The sequence below is a fragment of the Larimichthys crocea genome, chromosome XIII, assembly GCF_000972845.2.
Source record: "Larimichthys crocea isolate SSNF chromosome XIII, L_crocea_2.0, whole genome shotgun sequence".
NCBI lineage: Eukaryota > Metazoa > Chordata > Actinopteri > Sciaenidae > Larimichthys > Larimichthys crocea.
In genome coordinates, this window is record NC_040023.1 from 3683209 (window position 1) to 3705056 (window position 21848).

General features: G+C 39.4%; 1 protein-coding gene across 1 annotated transcript in view; it reads right to left on the bottom strand.

Annotated features, from left to right (window-relative positions):
* Positions 1 to 21848, bottom strand: part of LOC104928575 (CMP-N-acetylneuraminate-beta-galactosamide-alpha-2,3-sialyltransferase 1) — a 56481-nt gene that overhangs the window by 17044 nt on the left and 17589 nt on the right. Inside the window, exons 2-3 of the mRNA XM_010742883.3 lie at positions 4987 to 5647; positions 2176 to 2369 (exon numbers count right to left, since the gene is read on the bottom strand). Coding sequence (XP_010741185.1) covers positions 2176 to 2369; positions 4987 to 5277 — 485 coding nt within the window. The 5' untranslated portion in view covers positions 5278 to 5647. The remainder of the gene's footprint in view (positions 1 to 2175; positions 2370 to 4986; positions 5648 to 21848) is intronic.

The following is a 21848-nucleotide window of genomic DNA, read 5'->3' on the forward strand; positions in this document are numbered from 1 at the left end:
ATTGGTTTGAAGCCTTTAGTTTAAAAATGTGTGTTGCTCACGATAAGTATCCTCTACAGCCGTTTACATCATCCTGCTGCCTCCTTAAGGCCATATCTGTGCAGAAACAATCTTAGGATACTGATTGAATTTTTATTTGTTATAGTATACTTGTAGTGGTTATTGCGTTCTCAGATTGTAACATTATTTAAAATTGTCATATAACATTCTGAGGACAATTCAGGGAAATACCGCTTTGCATATTCTGCTCCTGCAGCCCTTAAACAAATCCTGGAAAAAGACAGCCAAGACTCGAAATTGTGACTTGTACAGCCTTGAGATATTGCCTGAACATTGAACTGAAGTCTGAGGGAGAATGTTTGTTTACCCTTTGACATCTAAATTAGCTCAATTTTAACTTAAAGTCAACAGCTTTGCAGCAAAAAGCACAAAGCACAAGCCTTCTGAGAAAATCTCCTTGTTGTGTTTTACATCAATTCATTCTCTGCAGAGCTGCAATTTGGTGTGACAGATTACAGAGAGTGACAAACTCCTCTCTTGTTTCTTTGGCGCCCTAAGGCACGGGGAAAAGCATTTGAATAATCAAACCCTATTGTTTTTATCTTGCTGCTTTGTTAGAATAATTCTGAAATGTTTATCGAATGCAGAACAAGGGCGTGTGGAGTGAAATCTCCAATCACACGTCTGAGCTGAGTGCAGGCTGAGATGCAGCAGAAACAAAGGTGAGAGAGAGAGAGCAAAGTGAAAGCTTGTTCCAGTGTCTGTGACTGAATTCACTGATTATTAAATAAAAGAATATATTGTTCTATACATATAATATGATGGATATGTTGAATATTTGTTTTAGAACAGATCAAGTACAAAATAAAATGGAAATGAAAAAAAAAGATAGATAGATAGATAGATATACTTTATTTATCCCAAGCTGGGAAATTATATATATATTATATATATATATATTAAAGTATATATATATAATATATTATATATATATATATAGATATATATATATATTATATATAGAGATAATCTAGATAGATAGAAAAATAGAAAATCACACTCACCTAAACCTTTAAACTAACACAGATGGACACAGGTTGAGCTACACATCTGACATAGCTCATGATTAATCAAATTATATAAAAATAAATCAAAAGATTAACTCATAATGAGAAAATCATTAGTTGCGGACATGGTTTATTAGGAAGTGGGTCTTATTTTTGTAGATTTAACCGTGTAACATAAATGCACTCACAAAGAAATCTATAGTGTATGAGGCAACATCAGCTTTTTCACTCCCACGTTAACCCACCGCTGTTACATCCACATACATCCTGTTGTTGCTCTCTTCCTCTCCTTGTGTGTTTCTCCCTCTCTCCTAGGGGCGGGCCCCAGTCGCAGGCAGCTGCTGCAGCACACACCTGAAGCTCATCTGGTCATTACTCCTTCTGCTGAAAATACACCGCTTCTCCACTCACTCTTTGCCAGATCTTTACAGATTCCCCCGACCTCCAGCCTGAGCCCTTCCCCTGTTTTTTTTGTGTGTGCATAAACTCCGTACCACTTGTGAACCCAGCGTCCGCCTCTTTGGTCCGCTTACCACCCGTTGTCACAACTGCATTTGAAAGGCGATTAGTAAAATACCAAACATGCATCACTGTCCCAGTTCAGCTTTGACTTACTGTACTTGACTTACTGTAATACGACTACCGAGGACGCGACCCAACCCACATTGGTGACTATCCTCTAAAAAATATCTCATATTTTTTTCCACTTTTTCTAGATTGTAGCGTACAAATATTATATCTTTTACATTTTTCGTATTTCTGTTCCATTTTATTTAGATATTGAGTTTAAACAACAGCATAATGAGCCTCGGACATGACTCAATGGTGACTACAGCCCTGAATACAGAATTGTTAGTGAGATTTCAGGTGCATTCACAGTCTTACCTCCAAATAAATCAACTTAATTGTTTGTTTATCTCAGCATTTACTTTGGTGGGGAAAGTGTCATCATAACTTACAGATTTTTTTGCCAAATCTAAAAAAATAAGTTGAGAAACTAAAATTCCTTTAAAAGACAAAAAAAAAAGTCCAAATGTCACAGCAAATGTCAAAAGTGTGTCACTGTGTTATCCTCAAAATCAAACCACAGACTGAAATGCTAACTGACCTTATGATGAAGTCGCTGGAGTCGATGAGGCTGCCGTACTGGGACCCCTTCAGGTTCCCAGAGTTCCCCACCACGGCACAGGTCCTGCAGCGCTCGGGGCTCGCGTCCATGTAGAGCACCTCATCAGGGATGACTTGGAACAGCTCCTCCACCACTCCACTGAAATTGGCTGGCTGCCTCTCTGACTGCAACCACTGGTGACACAGCAGAGACAGGCCTCAGAGAGAGCCACGGCTCCAGGGCCACTTTAAGTAGAAGTGATTGAACAAGGGCAGCCGAGCTCGAGACATCGAGCACATTTCTGAAATAACCTCAGGGACGGCTTAGCTTCATCTGCTGGGGCTCTTTTGGCCTGGCCTTCTTCTGGTGGCTTTGAACTCGGAGTGACAGCAAATAAATGCAGGAATGTGTGTTCACTGTAAACTCGCACATATTGTGCTGTGGCAGCTGGGAACAGATCGGATACAGAATGTTCTGCAACAATCGCTTATTTCAACGCAGAGCTTTAGTGACTCATGGTATAAATATCATTGTGAAGGTTATTCCACCTGATTTTTGGGAAAACAATGTAAATTTCATGTAGCATTGAAGTTAATATTTACTAAAATATAGCGTTTAATGATAAGACTAAAACCCTGCTTCATTACAAACATTACAAAAATCCCAGATTACACATATTTTATTCATTGAAGTTACATTTCATGGTATATAACACATAAGCTCTGACATGGAACAAAGAGCCCAGCTATACCTGAAAGGTCATGCCCTTGCCTTGCAGCAGCGCATCGCCTGAACCATCTGTCCTGGCTACTGTTGATATGTGACACTTGCCTCATCAAGCTCCCTGTGAGAAGCATTTCCTGAAACGACTAGTGACAGGAGGCAACCTTGCAGTAATTTTTCTATTCTTGCCTCTAATTGGACATGGTGTGAGGTGAATGTGGGAATACCTAAGGCGCTGGATGCCTTCCAGACAAAGATAATTGTGTGACATAAATTTTGTGAATAGGCTTTTCTAAATTAGAGAGCTATAATGGCAGTTATAGAAAGCACAGTATGTATTGGCTGGATAGAATTAAATTAGGGCTGGTACCTAATTAGTTATATAGCTGACGTGAATTATAATTTACAAGAAAGTGGATTTAAACAAGAGATCCTCCATAAAACACTTTAACAGCTATTGTATCTAATAATTCTGAGTTCATTTTTATGTTTGGCGCGTTTTTATGATCCCTGTGGATGACTGGCCAAATGTAGGTGGAATTACATCCATAAAGATATTTTCAGTGAAGCTGAAATGGATGGTTTGATATGAGGAAATGTTTTAACAGTAACAGTGAGTACTAAGCTTTTGTGCCAGCCACTCTGAACCCAAAGGTTTTCCCCTCAAGCAGCCATTTAAGAATGACATTTAGCAATCTTACAGGTGACAAAATCCATCATTGAAGAGTCAGAGACCACAATTTCTGCAGTGTCAGGCAGTCGTGTGAAAATATAAACTAAAGTAAAATGAGTTTGGTTCTGGATATTTGTCAGATATACTTCTTGTTACTTTAATAACAAAACAATACAGCTGAAAATGCATTAACATACTAGCTCTAATTGGAAAGGATTGTTTTCATTAAACCATACCATCAACTCCAGAGTACATTACATATTGTTCAACATTTAAATATAATAATATGTTACGACTCTTCCATTAAGTTGGGAACAATTTATCACAATTTAAGCAACAGAGGCAGAAGATATTCTCAGAGACAACCTGACTTTAGTCCATAGTATGGATCAACCTCCTAAAACTGGATCCTACACTTCCCATAACGCAACACAAGCATCTTCTCTTAGAGCCTGCGTGACTAATAAAAGCTCACCTCTTTTAAACTCCACATCCCTGGTTTATATCACTGGCTGAGTAGCCTTAACCATGACGACTAAACTGATCTTGATGTGTAAACGTTAAGTGCAGAGATATACTGCCTATTCTTGTTCATTAAACTCAATAGATCAAGAGCTCTATACATCGATATTGCAATCTTCTTAGTATGATGCTAAAGCAAGCAGAAACTTAGCTTACCATAAAGACTAAGACGCAGGTGGAAACAGCTGACCTGGTTCTGTCCAGAGGTAAAAAATACACCCACCAAAAATACGCTGCTACCAACATCAGTTATTATATATATATTATATCATCGGTACAATCTTTAATTCTTGTTGTTACCATGAGGTTACGAGACAATACGATTTATTTTGGGGGGCAGAAGAAAGGCATTCCAGGAAATGTTGGTGAGGCAGGTGGGAAAGTGGGCAAAGTAGAACACTTCATGCATAACTGAACATTAATAATTTGAATTAATGATCATACAGCTAGTAATAACTGTAGTCAAAGCATGACACGTGGCATGTCTGCAACAACATGAATAATGCACATCGCAAAGAGCGAGAGAATGGTTATAGTATCACCTATGCAAGGAAAATAAATCTCTTTATCCATAGATGTGCAAACGATGGTGAAACTAAACATTTTCCATATCCACCATCTCATCTTCACATCAAAAGATGAACAAATTGTGTGTGGGAGTTTGCTTCACAACCTGATCCTGGTGAAGATCTCTTGGATTTGAAACAATCAATGTGGCAAAAACAAACACTTCTTAGGAGCATTGCAGCAGTGTGTGATCGCCGTTCTTTATTCATGATCTCTCTTTCTCTCAGCACTTCATCTGCTCTCTAAAGCTGAGCGTGCATGATTCCTCTTTCTTTTCAATCCTCTGTAACACCACAAAACCCATAAACACATCCTGTGGATCTTACCTGCCACCATTTAAAGGTTTCATCAGAGAGGACGCTGTTCTCCCTGGTCATGAGAGGTTGGATGGACTGATTGAAGCGCTCAGCAAACCATGGGTCATCCTCCAGCTCGATCATGCACTGTTGACAGGCGCACAGCCCTTTGGAGAAAAAGTTATCCGACAGGTGAAAAGCGTACTTGAAAAAGTAGAGCGAGGGGTCCCGGAAAGTGTAACTGAACAGGAATGTAGTGAATGTAATGGCGCAAAATAGAAGAGCAAAAGTCCTGATTTTCCTCCGCTTGAGTAGAGACATGTTGCCACAGTCAGAATTAGTTGGCTGGGAACTTTGGGAGTGCAATGGACAAAAATAGCATCATGATAAATCTAGAGTCCCAAAGGTGTGAGAAAAATGCAACCCTGTTGACCACATGGTGCAAGAGGCTCAGGCTGTTGTTCTTATTGTTCAGGCGACACAGGGTTTGGGTTCACGAATGTCCCTAATGAAATCCATCCATGTGGTTTCTTTGCAGATTCATCAAAAAACAAAGAACCGTAAATCCACTGTGTGACTCTGTCAGCTCGATGGCTCCCGGTTAAGCAGATACAGCCAGTTTCACTGACCACTCAGATGTTGACTCTGTGGGGTCAACGACTGATGTGCCATCCATTCTTTAATGATCCACCTAGAGGGCAAATAAAAGGACATTTTTGTGAAACATGTACTGGGAAAACAAAGCAGCCAATAGATCTTCTGTTTGATTTTGAAGACATAAGGGAGGTTTAATTCTCCCACCCAAAATAAATCTGTGCATTCCAAGAAGAACATCACACATACTTTCTTGGCTCTCGAAAAGACCATCAAACACCAAAAACATGTCTCGATTGATTGCGAAATTATTATGAAACAAACAGACAGCAAGCTTAATCAGCGTACAGGCCGACTGTTAAGAATATGTCAATAAGTGGAAACAGCTTTTGTTAACCGAGATAAAAAATGAAAGTCCGAATGCACGCATTCATTGACAGACTGGGATAGTACCAAAATGAGTCATTGATCCAGTGTCACATTCACAGATGTTCAAGAAATTGAAAAGTGTACATTGGGTAAAGAGTCCAAACATGTTATGCTGTTGGGTTATAACTTTTGCAGAACTTTTATAACTTTCTTACTTTGGGTACCGCAGATGCCAGGGGTATGTGGAACGATTGTAGCTCAACAAATTTAATTCATTAAGTATATAGGAGTAAAAAACAGAGCAAAGTGGAGATACATAATAAATGTAGATGCTTCCACACGGTTGCACTGCAATTAAGGTGGGGGTCACACAACACAATAGGTGGTGTTCATGCTGGGAATGACAACAATGAAGTATCTTCGAGCCACCAACCCAAAGTGTTGGTACCTGTCGTGTCTTCGAGCCATTTTATTTCCCAGTTATGTTGGTATTTGACAGGCCGGAATGAAACTCAACGATCAGACATCTTTTTCCGACCTTTAACATCCAATCATGCTGTGCATTATGTATAAAAATACAGAGCAGGCCCGGTTAATTCTAATTTGTATCAAGATGGGAAGAGAAATAGATGTACGTGACCTTGTAAGAGGTTTCACCGTTGGTTGCATGTTTCAATAGGAACAGTGGCTAAGGTGAAATCTTAATTTAGATCTACGAGAGAGGTATCAGTAATAGGGTTGAAAATTGTGGTCGACAGCGTACATTTGAAGTTGATGCTCGTGCATTAGTGCGATATGTAAAGGAAGAACAGAAGAGCAATTCGGTGATGGACGTGATCAGACTGTAAGCACACAACACAGTCCATGGACAATTACATAGAGAGGAATATCATCGCCGGGCTGCAGTGCAAAAAGCCCTCATTACAAAGATGAATGCACTATTGAGAGTTCGGTGGTGTAAAAATCATCGACAAAGGTCTACAGAGACATGGAAAAAAGTGATGGGTTCAGATCAGTCATGATGGAGGCTGCAAGAGACCATGTTGTTCATGTTAGTGTTGGCAGATTCTCTTAGCATTTTTTCCCTTTTAAAATTTCACACATTTTAAATTATGAATTGGGTTGACTTAACTGACAGGGCTGTGGGACTAGATCTAACAAGAATGTACCACTCTAGTCTAGTGGTATGATCTGTGTTTAAACTACTATAGAGTCCTACGATAGAGTAAGTCCTGCTGAGTACAGAATTCCCAGAATAAAACAGAGTATGGACCTGTTTTATTTTGTTTTTTTTTGTTTTAGTCCCTGGCTTTTCATGAATGACAAAGTAGGCATACCTCCTGGGGTTCCATTTTCAACATGAAAGGCCACCACTGCTTTTTAACAGGGCCCGGGTTTCATTCTGAAGTGCAGCTGTGTTTAGGATTCAACAAATGCTTCTATATTCTATATTTAGCTATCTACGTTTGAGATAAAATGCTTATCATCGCTGCACAGCGTGAGAAACATATCTGAAAAATGAACCCAAGAAAACATGCCGCCTGCCCTCTGCTCTTAACAATTTCTGAGTTAGTCCTCCATATAGAAGATTTGTAGGGAACTCCATTACGACGAGAGAAAGGCTTTGGGTTTTTCCTGATTAGAAATTGATCAGGTCATTCAAATTCCACCCTGGAGGGACGCAAAGAGGATTGAGTTTAAAACTGGCTGGGAAAGACTACGTGGCGACACAGCTTGCCTGTTGATTTCACTCTCACTATCAGGGCAGAGTCACTATCACACAAACTGTACAGCCGTTTATCAGCAGCACTGGCACAGGCCAATGCACAAGGAAGGCTTATAAGTGATCCTGTCTGCTGTTTGGAGCTCCTTAACTCACAGCAGACTGCGGATTTGCATAGAGTCCAAGGTTGGTTATTGTCTAAGGCAGCAAGTTTGACAGGGATACCTGGGGACACCGATAATGGACACTTCAATGAACAGGCCTACTTCAGTAAAGCAGCCTGTTGACTCCACTCAGTTTGAATCCCCTTGGCATTAAAGGTCCAGGTAGATGTGAGAGCAAGCGGAATATATTCTCAAACAGGTGGCAACTCCCCACTTTTGACAACACATCGACCATCATCTCGCTCCCCTGACCTTGTTCGACTGAAGGCTGGCAACCTTGCGCTGATCAAAGTTCGCAAAGCTGAGACAGCAAAGCGTCTGTTCACACTTCAGAGGGGAGGGAGAGACGGGCGGGGGGGATAGAGAAAGAGAGGGGGGTGGAAAGCAGAGCAGCAGTGTGTGCGAGCTGTGATTTTCAACCTAATCTTCATTTTTGAGACGTCATCAACTTTGCAGGGTGTAGTTACAGTCAAGTGTTTTCAGTTTGTGTTGTGTGGAAATTGTTTTTCTCCCCAGCTTACCTCTGCTACTTGTGAGCAATTTGAGAAATCAGAATTCTGCAGTTTTGAAGACTCCTATGTATTATATACTTGAGAAAGGTATTTCTGCTGAGCTCAGAGAGTGTGCTTGCTGAGTTGAACCAAGCCTCTCAGCGGGAGTTATCTCTTAGAAATAACCTTGATACCTGACACACACAATGGACCTTGATGGATAAATGGAATCAATCAATTTAACATGCCAGCGTCACGTCTGTATATGCGCATATATGAAAGATCACACGAGCATTGTGGCTCTGTAATGATCCTGTTATTCATAAGTGGGCAGCAGGAGTAACAGATTACTATAGAGTTGGATAATCTGGACACAAAAGAAAAGGTAGCGTAGGTAGTGTAAGACGTAATCAGATTACAGTTCTAATTGTATGTTTCCATACGTTTTAAAATAAAGGATGATACACCACCTTACACATGTGCAGTGTCACACATTACAGTCATATACAGTCGTGGCCTCAAGTGAAAAATGTGCAGAAATAGCAGAAAAGGAGAGCAGCAGCATTACAGCAAAGAGCAAGTTATGCGCTCCAGCTGTGAAAATGGTCGAGAAGCAACTGCCTGAAGTCACTTAACGAAAAGCAAGTTTGTCTTTAAAAATATACTGAGTACAGGACTCATTTTAAGTGCTAACAATTTCCCCATTTGCTTTTCTAAGGTTACATTGTTCTGTTATTTTATACAATATTTAAAAATCATCTTACTCCTTTTCTCTTGGCTTTAGTTGCATATGTGGTTGCTGAGTGCATTTTCTAACAGGTAATTGGTACTTGAATCGGATTGCATTACACAATTTAATACACTTTTAATGCTATACATTTGGTCATTTTTCTTGGTTCAGGTGCTTCCAAATATGCTTCTGTATACTTATGTGTAAATATGCTACATTCAGTTTTGTCTGTTTTTAGGACCAGCAGTTTGCACAGGGTGTGAAACACACTCTGTGAAACCGTGAAAGTGGCAACATCTGGTGCTTCATGTGATTACACACTACAGAAAACAATAATAATATTATATTCCACATTCAAACAGACCTTCTTTTTTAATATGAACATTAATATGCAAAAGGTATGAATAAAAAAAACTTGAATCTTTGATATCATCAACATTTAATATCTGAAACTGCACCAGATGGGATGAATAATAAAAAATGTTAAAGGCAACACAGAAGAAATCCAGAGGGACTTTCTGTGACATTTCTGCTTCATAACTAATAATATCAGTCAGAGAATAAAAAATTAAAAAAAGCTCCAGATTTTACATGTGATGGCATCACATCTATGACTTTTCATGCTGTAAGCTCTGGCTTTGGTGAGGAGTATTTCATTTGCACAGTGTAAGCTCTGGCTTTGGTGAGGAGTATTTCATTTGCACAGTTATTGACTCTCAGTCAGTGCTTTATTTTGATAAAAAAAGAAAAAAGAAACGGGAGGCATGGTTATGTTTCTTGCTCAAACACATACAGAGGATTCTTTAAACACAGAGATTGAAAGGTGTGGGCAAGGTCTTCTCACAAGATTGAAATAACTGAGAAATAGTTCAGAAATCAGCTTACACATACAAACATACTGGGGCAGCCATTGAAATGAAGATGGATTGTATGAAGACACATTGCTAATGACAATCACTATTTAAGCTCTTAAAACCGTGCAGCTAAAACCATGTTCATGATAGAAAAGCATCTAACAGTCTTTTTTTTTTTTATTATTCAATATTTTTCAAGCAAAGGTTTATAAGGTTTTCAGAGAGCTGGAAACAGTGTGTGACCGCAGGTTTTATGAAATCCTTTCCAAATACAGACAATATAGGAAATGCAGAGTGGTCAGATTTAAAATGCAGCTGACATTTCAAAGGTGAGAGGTTTCATGTTTGCATAAACAATGTGTTATACATTTTTAAAAACCTGGCATGCTGCGCTTTTCTAGCTATTGATGTTTGCAAGTACTGACTTGTGTATGCGACCAGCATCCTTGCGCAGGTCATCCAAGCAAACTGTAAAAAAAAAAAAAAAAAACGCCATTTGTTCTTGTTTTAATTGAGGCTGGAGAACACTGCGGCAGCTAGTAAAGACAAAGAACAATAAATTAATCAAGTATTGTCTCTGGATCAAAAGCCTCGACACCTTCAGAGCTGTATTGTTTTCCCAAAAAAATAACAATACAAAAACTATGCAGCCATGCCAGTGTTTTTTTTTTTGAGGTTGTAGTTACACATGGTGGTGATTTAAACTAAATGTTAACGTTTATAAAAACAATAAATTATATTATGTGTTGAGGTTTTAAAGATTTAGGTCTTTGAAAGGATTTATGGCGCCACTGACAGCAAGTTTTGATCATGATTTCCTGACAAGAGTAAAGCTGGACAGGATGGACCTTACAGAGGGAGGTGAGGAATGAAATATTTACTATGCTTCTGAGTTATTGAACTCATAGTTCCAGGCGACATTTTAACCAACAGAAAATTACAAGATCTATAATAGACATGGACATTCATCTGGACATATATATATATAGGTCTATGTAGGTCTAGGTTGTGACCATAACATTTGTTAGATATGCTATATCAAAGGCTGTTATGTCGGGAAAGTGCTGCACTGTAACTTAGCAGCCAGTATTCATCACTATTTTTAACATTTTCATTCCCCCCTGCTTCTTTTATGACCTTGTTATGTTAGGTTTACTGTTATTAACACAGCCCTAATGGACTTCTACTCATTTGTCCTGGCTCAGCAGCTCATTATATCTCTAATTTTATCATTGCAAAATTATATTATCCACCCACTTTGACATTCTCTCATTGCATTTCCCCTGATTACTGCAGACTGTTATTCGTCACGTCCTTCACACCCATCCATGTACCTGTGGTTGCCGGGAGCAATAAAGTTTCCCTGGTGTGTTAACTCCCTGTGAGGCTGCCTAATTCACTTCAGGCTGGTGTCAGTGAATACAAGTACAGAGCACTGCAGTCTGAGGTGAACCTTCACACTATTATTCGGAGCAATTCCCCAAGCGCAGACCCTTTTAAACCCCGTAACATACAGTTATGCCCTCTGTGTAGCTTTAATTTAGGAAAAACTCATCTCATTCCACCCTGTCTGACAGTATTATATATACTTGGGAACACATTGTTCCACCTTTTAATTGAAGCTGTATGTTTACAATAACTGATCTACTCAAAGCCAAGACAAGCCTAGAGAAAATATTCAAATACCCCCAATTCAGTCTGACATGTTTGGCATATTTGAATACTGGCATCCCCCCTTTCTATTAAATAGTCATTTCAAATTGAATTTAAATGGAATTCTGTCAGTATCGAACAATGTTTAAAGGTGCAATATAAGGTAATAATGACTGACCACGTGCTGGGGCAGTCTATCCAAAATATAAGATATGCTGATCTATGATTAAATGTTTAATTCATGCTGTCAAGGTAGAATCAATGCAGGTCTACTATCTATCTTACAGATTCATTTAAAGAAATATGCAGTGATATAGAAAATATCAAGGAAATTATGCTCTGTGCTGGGTATCATCTGAATATCAAAGTCATGATTCGTATAATTTTCAAATCACAAGAACTGCGTTTTAAATTAACAAGCTGTAGCACCTGAATGCTCAAGTCAGCAAATGTTGATTTTTTTTTCTCCAGCTGTAATGACAACTGCTGCAAGCAAATGTACTCAACTGTAGTTAATTAATGCCAACTCACCAAAATGGTGAGTTAGCAAAAAGCAACACGTCTTTGATTGTTGCCTCCTAAATTTGTGCTCTGCGCGCTGTTTGTGCATTTAATGGTTTGGTGGAAGAAAAAGCATCACGCTGTATCATTTTTGATGCCGTGTCTTGTTGTATGGGAGAAATGTGAGTTGTCTCATGCCAGTTTCAGAAAACCTACCAGTTAGCTTCACAGGTGCTGACTGTATATGAGATGTTGGAAACATCATTATACATTACTATTTAAGCTTATCGCCTAAAGCTCAATCTGGACCGTCAAGGTTCGGAACTGTGAAGCAGCAAACATTAACTTAAAGCAACTTCATTTTTCAGTCTATCATGATGTCTATAGAGGCTGTTAAGCCTCGTTACATTGCCTGCTTGCTCAGTCAGTTCTGGTTCTGGTATAACTTGCCAACTAGGAAACGATCAATGAGTATAAAACCAATTATAAATTGACATGATTGCCATGTATTACCTTTCATGTGAGCTAAACTGGTTATACAAGTTTGCCCAGAAGTTTATTTGTCTGACTACATGTATTTTATCTTATTGCGTAGGAACAGTTTGTGATAAATTTGTGCGTCACAAATACAGTCCTCTCGCAGTATCGATCATAACATCTACCGTCAGATATTATCCTTGAATTGTTTACCCATACTCGGTGGTGTACATTTAACAGACACAAGGAAGAACAAAATAAATTAATGTAATGAAACCAAGAAATGAGTATATTACACATGACATGAGGTAGAGGAGGCACGGTTCGTACAAACCAATTGCTCTACCCAGTTTAGATTTCAGATTGGAAAAGCCCCTGATGTAATAAAACTCAGGTATAGGTGGCTGCAGTTCCAGCCTCCCTAGGAAATGTGTCTTGATGTTACTCTTGAATGAAAAATATACAACCATTCTGCACACAGTTAAATGTTTTTTTTTTTCTTCTGCACTTCCGCTGATAGCAAGGTGGACAGAATGCCAAGCAGCTCTGATTATTGATGTGTGTTGTCAAGCACGTTCTCTGTCCAAAATGAGACGTCTGTCCCATTAATCATTAACAAAGCGGAAGATGTGGGATGCCTCTGATGGAATGAAATAGGTAGTCCATTTGCACATTTGTCAACACACAATATGTCTCCATGATGCTGGTGATTTTTTTCCCCTTCTGTTTCCTATGTTTTGTTTATCTCTATTTTTTTTGATGAGGCCATTTTGCATGCAGACAAATGTTTTTTCCTGCACTTCCACTGATAGCTAGATGCAGCCAGGAAGCGAATGTAAAACAGACTTTAGTATTAATGTGTTTTGTCAAGGAAGTTCTCCATCCAAAAGGTAATGTCTCTCCCATTAATCATCCCCAACAGGGAAGGTGTGGGCAGACTCGAATGAAATAAAGCAGCCCATTTGCATTTTTCACGACATAAATATGTCCACCATGATGCAGATGATTCTTTATGTTAACTGTGTTTGATCTAAGATGGTTTCAGGCGTTTTACACCAGAGGGATGCATTTTATGCTTTATGTAGATGTGAAAATATGAGCCACAAAAGGAGATCAGAAGGAAAGACGGCATGTTTACTGAAAGCCAACAACACATGGTTAACAAAATAGCTTACAGTGTGAAAGAATCCTCCAAGGATTGCAGAGGTTTGGCACACAACTCGGAAACATGTTTCAAACAGAACTGTTTTCCAAGTGCAAGCTGTCCTAAACATCTGCATTGCACAAGGACGCTCGCTTTGTTTAATTCCTGATGATCTTTATTCAGATTTCTTACAGGATATCAGATCTGTCAGTCTGGTTCATCTACTTTTTTTTCTGCATTGGATGATTTCTCTATCAGTGTCAGACAGACCAACAGAGGAGTTCAGTCTGTCTCTGATCTTGTTCCAGATCCACTTTTGCATTTGAAAAAATATCCACTTCTGTCAAGAAGAACATGAAAAGCATGCTGTCCTCTCCAGAGATCAGTAGCATTGGTTGTTTGTTCAAACTTTAAAGAAACTATGTTTATGTTCAGTACCATGGCACAGCAGTGAAGTGAAATTTAAATGAGTAGAAGTCTGAGCGGATGGTATAAAGTGTTTTACATTAACACAGAAGATATGACTTGCATGTAAGATGCTTCACATCTTCTACCAACACTATAGTTACATTTAACCATGACCACGATTTTTCCCTATAACCTTAAACTGCAGGGAGAACAGATCAGAAAAAATCCCATGGATTGAATTGTGTCGTTCATTTACTTGTCCGAAAGCTGACTCAACTCTAACCTTCCACCTGACAGTTACAGGTTTAATCAACAGTGACCATATGACTTTATATCTGCAGGGAATTGATAGCATTGTTGGTCAATATCAATGACCAAATACCAAATATGTGTCTGAGTGCTGACATTTGTGGCTTTCTAGCTTGTGCTCTGCTATGGAACAAATACGCTCTGCCCCCAGTGATCCCAATCTTCTTTCCCAACCTATAAAAGGCTCCACAGTGGCCGACCACTACTGAATGGATTGTCATTTGAAATTTGGGAGACATTCATGTCCACGTCGGCATGAACCACTTCCTTAACTTTACATCTTGTATATTATCATGTCAAAACTAGTAAATGTTAGCATACTAAAATAAGATGACAAAGACAGCTGCTACATCGGCATGTTCATTGAGAGCACGTTGGAACATTGATGACAGGATTTAACTTTTACAGTGAAAACCCACTGGGCACGTCTCTGTCATGTCATGCCACAAAGCTGTTTTGGTCCGATCTTCACGTGAAGCTGAGCGTTTTGCCTGCCAAACTTTGTTTACTTGCTCAGATTTGGTCATTTTTCCGTGGTTTATGTGCTCCTAAATATACTTTTAAATATTTAAATATGCTACATACAGGGTGCTTGTCTATGCTGTTTCTGCCGCATATCGGCAAAATGGATACCAACATCTGGGACACTTATGAAACAGGCTGTGGTGCATTCGCTGGGTTTTGAAACACTGACTGGAGCTCTGGTGGCTGTAGTGCATACGAAACACATCTGTGCACAGTGGAATTGAACCTTTAGTCTTTCATATCAATGCTGAATCAAATAACTGTATCTCCGACACTGTATTGTAGATAATACTGCTTTACTTCTTTAACGACTCCGATGACAGTCTTCACAACAACAGTGAATACCAATGAACCAAGTGGAAGCTATGGTCTGCAATCCTGCCCAGGCTAAATACTTGGGTCACCCAACTAGGCAGTCAGAACCTGAAGAAGCCTCTTGGATGATGGATCAACAACCAGGTCCAGTTGCACCAGATTTAACCCTTCTTGAAGAAAGATGACCTGGATGACTGAGAACCTTCACAGACTTTGTTATACGGTAGTGCTAGAAGATATGTCTGATATAAATATGTCTTAATCCTTATCAAAGATGATTGACTGTATGTTTGACTGTAAACAAAAACTGTCCACCACAAAATTTCTCCGTTGGACTAAATCTACACATGCTTTTTAACACATGTACCTCAATGTTTTTTAAACTCTAACCAATTTAATTTTGCTCTGATGTATTATGTGGCTACACTTGATGTTTCACAACAAAAGACTTCAAGGGAAGTGACAGTATTTTGCCAGCCTTTAATGTGAAACTGGCAACAGCAATTTGACATGGCAACTAGCTAATAATATCCTCTCTCTAATTGATGCCCTATAGTAGTAGCTGTGTTTCTAGTAAAGGCCAGTTTCTCAGTTCAAGAATATATAGTTTTCAGTTTTTCGTTGAAGTTACCAACACTCTTTGGTGGGCTTCACATGCAGTGAGCTGCTACTGACTTCGTGCCACTTATGTTTTTGTAGCAGTAGACATGCATCACCAAGAACAAGCTCTCAAGCCAAAAATGAAAAATGCCAACACAGTCACAGAACTTTACATGCTGTTCACTAGAACTTTTTGGTCGGGTCTCTGTTGTTAACTAGCTTTCTCGTCTCTGTTGTGAAAATTATGTGTGCCAGTAACAGAGGAGGGAGGTACGGGGGAGATTTGTGTAGGAGGAGATATTTTCTCTCAGTGTCGTTACAAATGGTACCAGTCCCCAAGAGACACAAAAACATACAATGATAAATGGACTTTAAATATGTGCTATATATCTTGAGAAATCACATTCAATTATTGTTACTTCACTGTGACATTACCATCAGAAAAAAAACACATAAAACTATTTAAAATTCTCCTTCCATGCTGTCTTTTTGTATCCTCGTTCAAAATCAACTACATCAAAAGGACCTCAACAACTTTTATTTTTAAAAAAAGTTTCTGAACTTTATACATTCAAGAAGCCTATGTGAAGGAAACAGATGGGCTTTTTTTTGGCAGGATTTTCAGTTACAGTGTGTGGGATTAAGACAGGCTGCATTAAATAACCTGAAGCTCCTCAGGAAGAACAGCCAGCTCTGCCCTGTCTAATCTACTGCCACAGTGTTATCGGACCACTGCAGGTTGTCAATAATGTAGTTGGGACTGGGCCGCCATGTGGACTGTTGGATGGACTCTGAGTCTTCCGGCTATGTCAGAAATCCTCCAACAGCCAGTTTGTTTCAGTCCCAGCGTGGTGGCAGTGACATCCATTATGACATTTTTATCGACCATTTCAAATCACAGCAGCATTATTACATCTTATCCCCACTCTATAGACCACTCCGGGTTGAGGCAGAAGTAAACAAGCTGCCATTGTTGCTGTGGCATCTCACTCTTACACTATTGCAATATATGTAAGTATGCAGTATGGGGCTAATTTTAACCACCCTATACACTGTTGGGTGGTTTAACATTATAACTGTATCATATTTCATTAACTGAAACTGGGCACTGTTGCAACAACAACTGGAGTCTCTGTTCTGACATATTGGTATTTTCTTTTCCTGTCTGTGTCCTGGAGAAGAGGTGCAAAGATCGAGGAGGTTCATTCACATGAGGCAGTGCAAAATGAGTTGTTGGTATTGTGTTGTTGGAAAATAAATGTCTGTTTCTGCTGCATTGTCAGTCAGCTGCCAATCAAACGCTGTCCAAACAGCGGATGTGTTTAAATTCACAAGTCATTTTTAATGCAGCAACCGCCGTAAATGAGTCCGCGTTGATCTATGAATGATTTTTTACAATATCTGTTGTTCACAGCTCCTTTGTACAGAATGAAAAGCTTCATCTCTGCAGCGATCTGAAGGCAGCAAGACACATGTTGATAAATCTACAGCCTCTGATTTGTGTTGCACCAGAGTGTAGCACCATTATGCACAGCCATCCGCTGTGTGTAACTGGATTCAATAATGTGTGAAGATGATATTACATGTACAACATAACATAACACACACCCCTACGCACGTCAGACGGGTTCGTAATGACTCAGAGTTGTGCATGTTCATACGGGAGACGTTCTCGCACTCGTTAATCCTGTGCGTCACAGCCTCCTTTCCAACAAGAAAAAAAGAAATGAAATGCGTTATGGTACAAACGTTGCTGTGTCACATTTTGAGATGTGATGCGATCATTCACAACATGAAACACAGAGTAGAATCATCACTGCGAGCTTGCAAAACAGCCTATAACACACACAAAAAAACAGAGCACGCCATCTTGCCTCATCAAGAACGGCTAAATTACCCATCACGTGAACACAATGAAAATGCGAGGGTCATGTCTCAAACCTAACCTCTTCAGTTAAAGTGTGTGAAGTTTAAGATATTGCGCCGCCATGCATCTGTGGTGAAGCCAAGAATAGCATGCATGCTGTTAAAGCGAATTATTTATTGTATTTTTTTTATTTTATTATTTATGATGATGAAGATACAGAAAAACAAGAGGGGAGCTCATGTCTTATTGAGGGAAGCCAAGCTCCCCTCAGCCTCCTCCGTAGTCTGCACCCTTGAAATATGACCGAAATAGCATCAGATTGATCATATAAACTGCTTCACCAAACATTTTTTATGAATTGTTTCCATTTAATTGTTTAAAAAAAGCCACACCATCTGCCTCTGGCTGCAGATTTGAGGTGCTGTGTGTGTTCTGCACCATCCAGACAACAATATGATTTCCTGGAGAAGCCGTTTCTTTATTTGCCGAGCTGTCGTCGCCGTGATTGGCTCAGGTGTTTCACGTGCGACTGGCTGAGATTGTATTTATTAATCACCACACCCCTCTGGTTTATATTCCACTTCATTTAGCCTCTTTTTGCACTTTGCTCTGCTGCACCTACATGAACCAAAATAGCAGGTCTGCTCGCAGGGCACCCACACACCACAACTTTGCAAGTTTGTTATCTTATAATTAGAAGATGGCAAGTAATTTCTGCTCGGTTTAACTCCACAGCACTTTCACACTCATACTTTTACTTCTTCCCTAAAAGCCTGTGTCATACCTAATTTCACACTACTGTTTGGAGTCCACCTGACTTCTACATTAACATATATGTTAAAGATGGCAGCCCAAACATCTGTTTTCACTGACTGGCATTGATCAACTACTATGAAGAAGGCAAAGGAATAAACTAATCAATGAATGATGAGAAGCATTTACCGGTGATAACTCAGTAATTTTATTCTCATACATATTACTGCGCAGGTATGGGCGGGATGTACTGGAATAACCTTGACTCATGCAAAATGCAAGATGTTTCTCCAACCTACACAAACTCACACCTCATCACTATAGCCTAAAACCATTTTGTGCTTACACATATGAAATTCATAAAGCCTCTCCAGGTAGTATTTACTCCAACTCAAACCACTGACACATCAAAAAAAAAAAAAAAAAAAGGCCTCAAATGGACAGAATAAAGAACGATTCTGCCAAGAGTATCCCAGCCTCTCTGAAAATGCACAAATACTTTTAGAACATTCATCTTTAGAGCAACACATATTAAAGCCTGTAATTAGGGCTGTATTCATTATGCGGCTGTACAACCAAAAGGTCATGGTTAATAACAAGCATGATTACTGAAGGCTGTTATTTTCCATTTAGGGACCAAACCTTCAACCACCGGGTATATTTTTAAAAAATTGTTCACAGAAATACTAATTACATTCAATTCTTCTTCTAAATGAGACAAGGGTTCATATTTCTTGTTTGAGTATACATTCAAGGTTGGATGTATATCATCAGCAATTGATTTTATCTTTACAATATTAGATAAAAAAAATAGTACACTTCATATATATGTATGTATATATGTATGTATATGTATGCAAGGCCATAAGCTGCATCCACTGTGGGTGTGTATGTGTTTGGTACATGCTGAATCTGGGCTACAGAAGCATCCTTTGTCTACAAGCTTTTAATCTCAGATCACGGGGTATTTACCAAGACTAAAAATGTTCATCTGATTTGCATAAAGTGCTGCTAAATGTGACCTGATGCTGGTCTCAGACAAGTGTTGCTCAGTACTGGAAAGTGATGCTGCGCAAAAGAAACTAAATGTAACACAAAGTGCTTCACATAAAAACAAGCAAACGCCCTCCGCCCATCCCCAACCCTCCACTCCAACACCCACAGCCAAATCCCAATTCTCTACCCCTGACCCTCCATCCCACCCATCCCATTATAAACAACAGCACAAAATGAGGAAGCGCCATCTCATCGTCGAGCAGCGAGGAAACACTGGAGGCGTTATGTTCATTACTGGTGAAACAGTGAAATCAGCAAAATGTACTTATAGTATCAAGAGTAAATGTATTTGTTATATATATATATATTATTATACAATATTTGATTATTCTGAATAAAAAGTATTTCCCTCTGAAATGTGGTGTACTAGAAGTATAAAGTAGCACAACGTGGAAATACTCAAGTACAAGTATCCTAGAATTGTACAGTACTTACAAATGTACTCAAAAGTGTTTCAACATACTATTTTTTCCCCTCTGTGTGTAGAGATTTTACACCTGCTTCTCCCAGTCATACATTTTCCGGTGCAGCTTGTGCAGCCACAGTGTTCAGCCTGTGGTGACACATAAGCTGCAGCAGCTATTTGGATACATTTCCAACACCACCTTTCATATTTGGTACCTCTAAACGAGAACGACTTGAAATACACCTTCATACTACTTTTTTTCCCCCATTCACCAGCGCAAAAAAAAATCTTCTTTAGTAAGTAAGGACAAATGCAGTTTGACTGTTCAGTGCCTTAAAAAGGGCAGCAAATCCTTCGTAATATATACGGTACAGTATGGTGAAGCTGTGACATCAGCTGCCTGCAGCTTACAATGCAACTGTAACAGCACTATTGCACTTCTTTTCTCGTATATTTGAGGGAGAAGTCACTTGATCTCTATAAAGTGGCTCTTTCCTCAAACATGTCCATATTTATCAGGAGGCGAGTGGTGCCTCCACAGAGACAAATACAGAGAAATCCCACCTGACAGCAGACTTTAAAAAGCCATTCAACCATTTAATTACCAGTCCACTGGATTGTTTTAAACTGTGTTTGACATCTTACTACCTGGATGACTAATATGAATCTACACAGACCTTTCCGAAAGTCATCCTTGTTCTCATCAATGTTGGTTTTTATCGGAGTGCCTTTAAGGTTGGACGACATCCAGCTAAAATCGGAGATAAGAAGACAAACTAGAAAATTTCTAAAGAAATTTGGAGTGTGCGTGACTCTGGCCCCGTTGCCCCCATACATTATTACTGACACTGCTCAGCAAATTCAGTACTAGAAAATTCCCGCAGAAATTTTGAGAGTGACGAGTGGGCTGTTGCCGGGGGTCTGTATTCAAAAAGCACACCTCAAATAGTCATTTTTAACATGTTTATTTAGACACACCTGCACCGCCCATGGCTTACCCCGCTACATGGTAGCAATATGCTGTTAAAGACACGGGGAGAGAATCATTGCAGTGCTATCGCAGTCATCTAAATGTGAGGAGGAACTGTGGAGGATCTGGGTGATGGCATTATCTGCCAGGGGATAAGCCTTGAAGGCAAACTGAAAGGGGGTCCAGGGAGAGTCTCAGGAAGGGGTCTGGGATAGTCCAGGAGAAATGCACCACTGCTCTACAGTCACTGAGTGGATTTACAAACACTCAAAGAATCGATGTTAACCTGATAAAGGGAGGACTGTGGCTGCAATATTATCAGTTTTATCTGAGTAGTTTAATTAGTGAAAGCATTCCAAAGAGTGAGCAGATACAGATGCTAAAAGAACAAAGAGAAACAGAACCAAAAGTTATTCTCTAAAAGTTTACATCAATTACACGAGTCCATTAGAAAGCCAAGCCATTGGATTAAAATGTACACCGATCATGCTGATTCAATGCTGTAAATGTACTGAAGGACTCCATACAACTAGCCGGCTCACTGGGGATGTTCGACATCTCTGTTTGCATTACATTATGTTCTTGTTCTAATACATTATAATGAGAATCCTTCAGATTGTGTTTGGTACAGTTCTGTGAATCAATCACAGCCCTTTTCCAATGCAGGAGCCTCTTTCACTGATTCTGAGTAGTTTCCACTGTTGTCGATGCGCTCCGAGGACGAGTTCCTGGAACTTACACAGAGCACTGCTCAGTGTTCGAGAGCAAATCACAGGTATTTTTAACAGTTGCTTTAAGTGCTGTCCATCACGACCAATCAGCTGTGCTGCGACATTACAAGGACAGAATACAACACTCAGCCAGCCAGAGTACAAGGGAAAGAATAAAGTGGGTGAAAATAGAAAGATAAAGCTTTACAATGCAGAGAGAAGCAAATGGAAAAAACTACTTCAAGGTTTTCTGTCCACATATGAACTTCCATC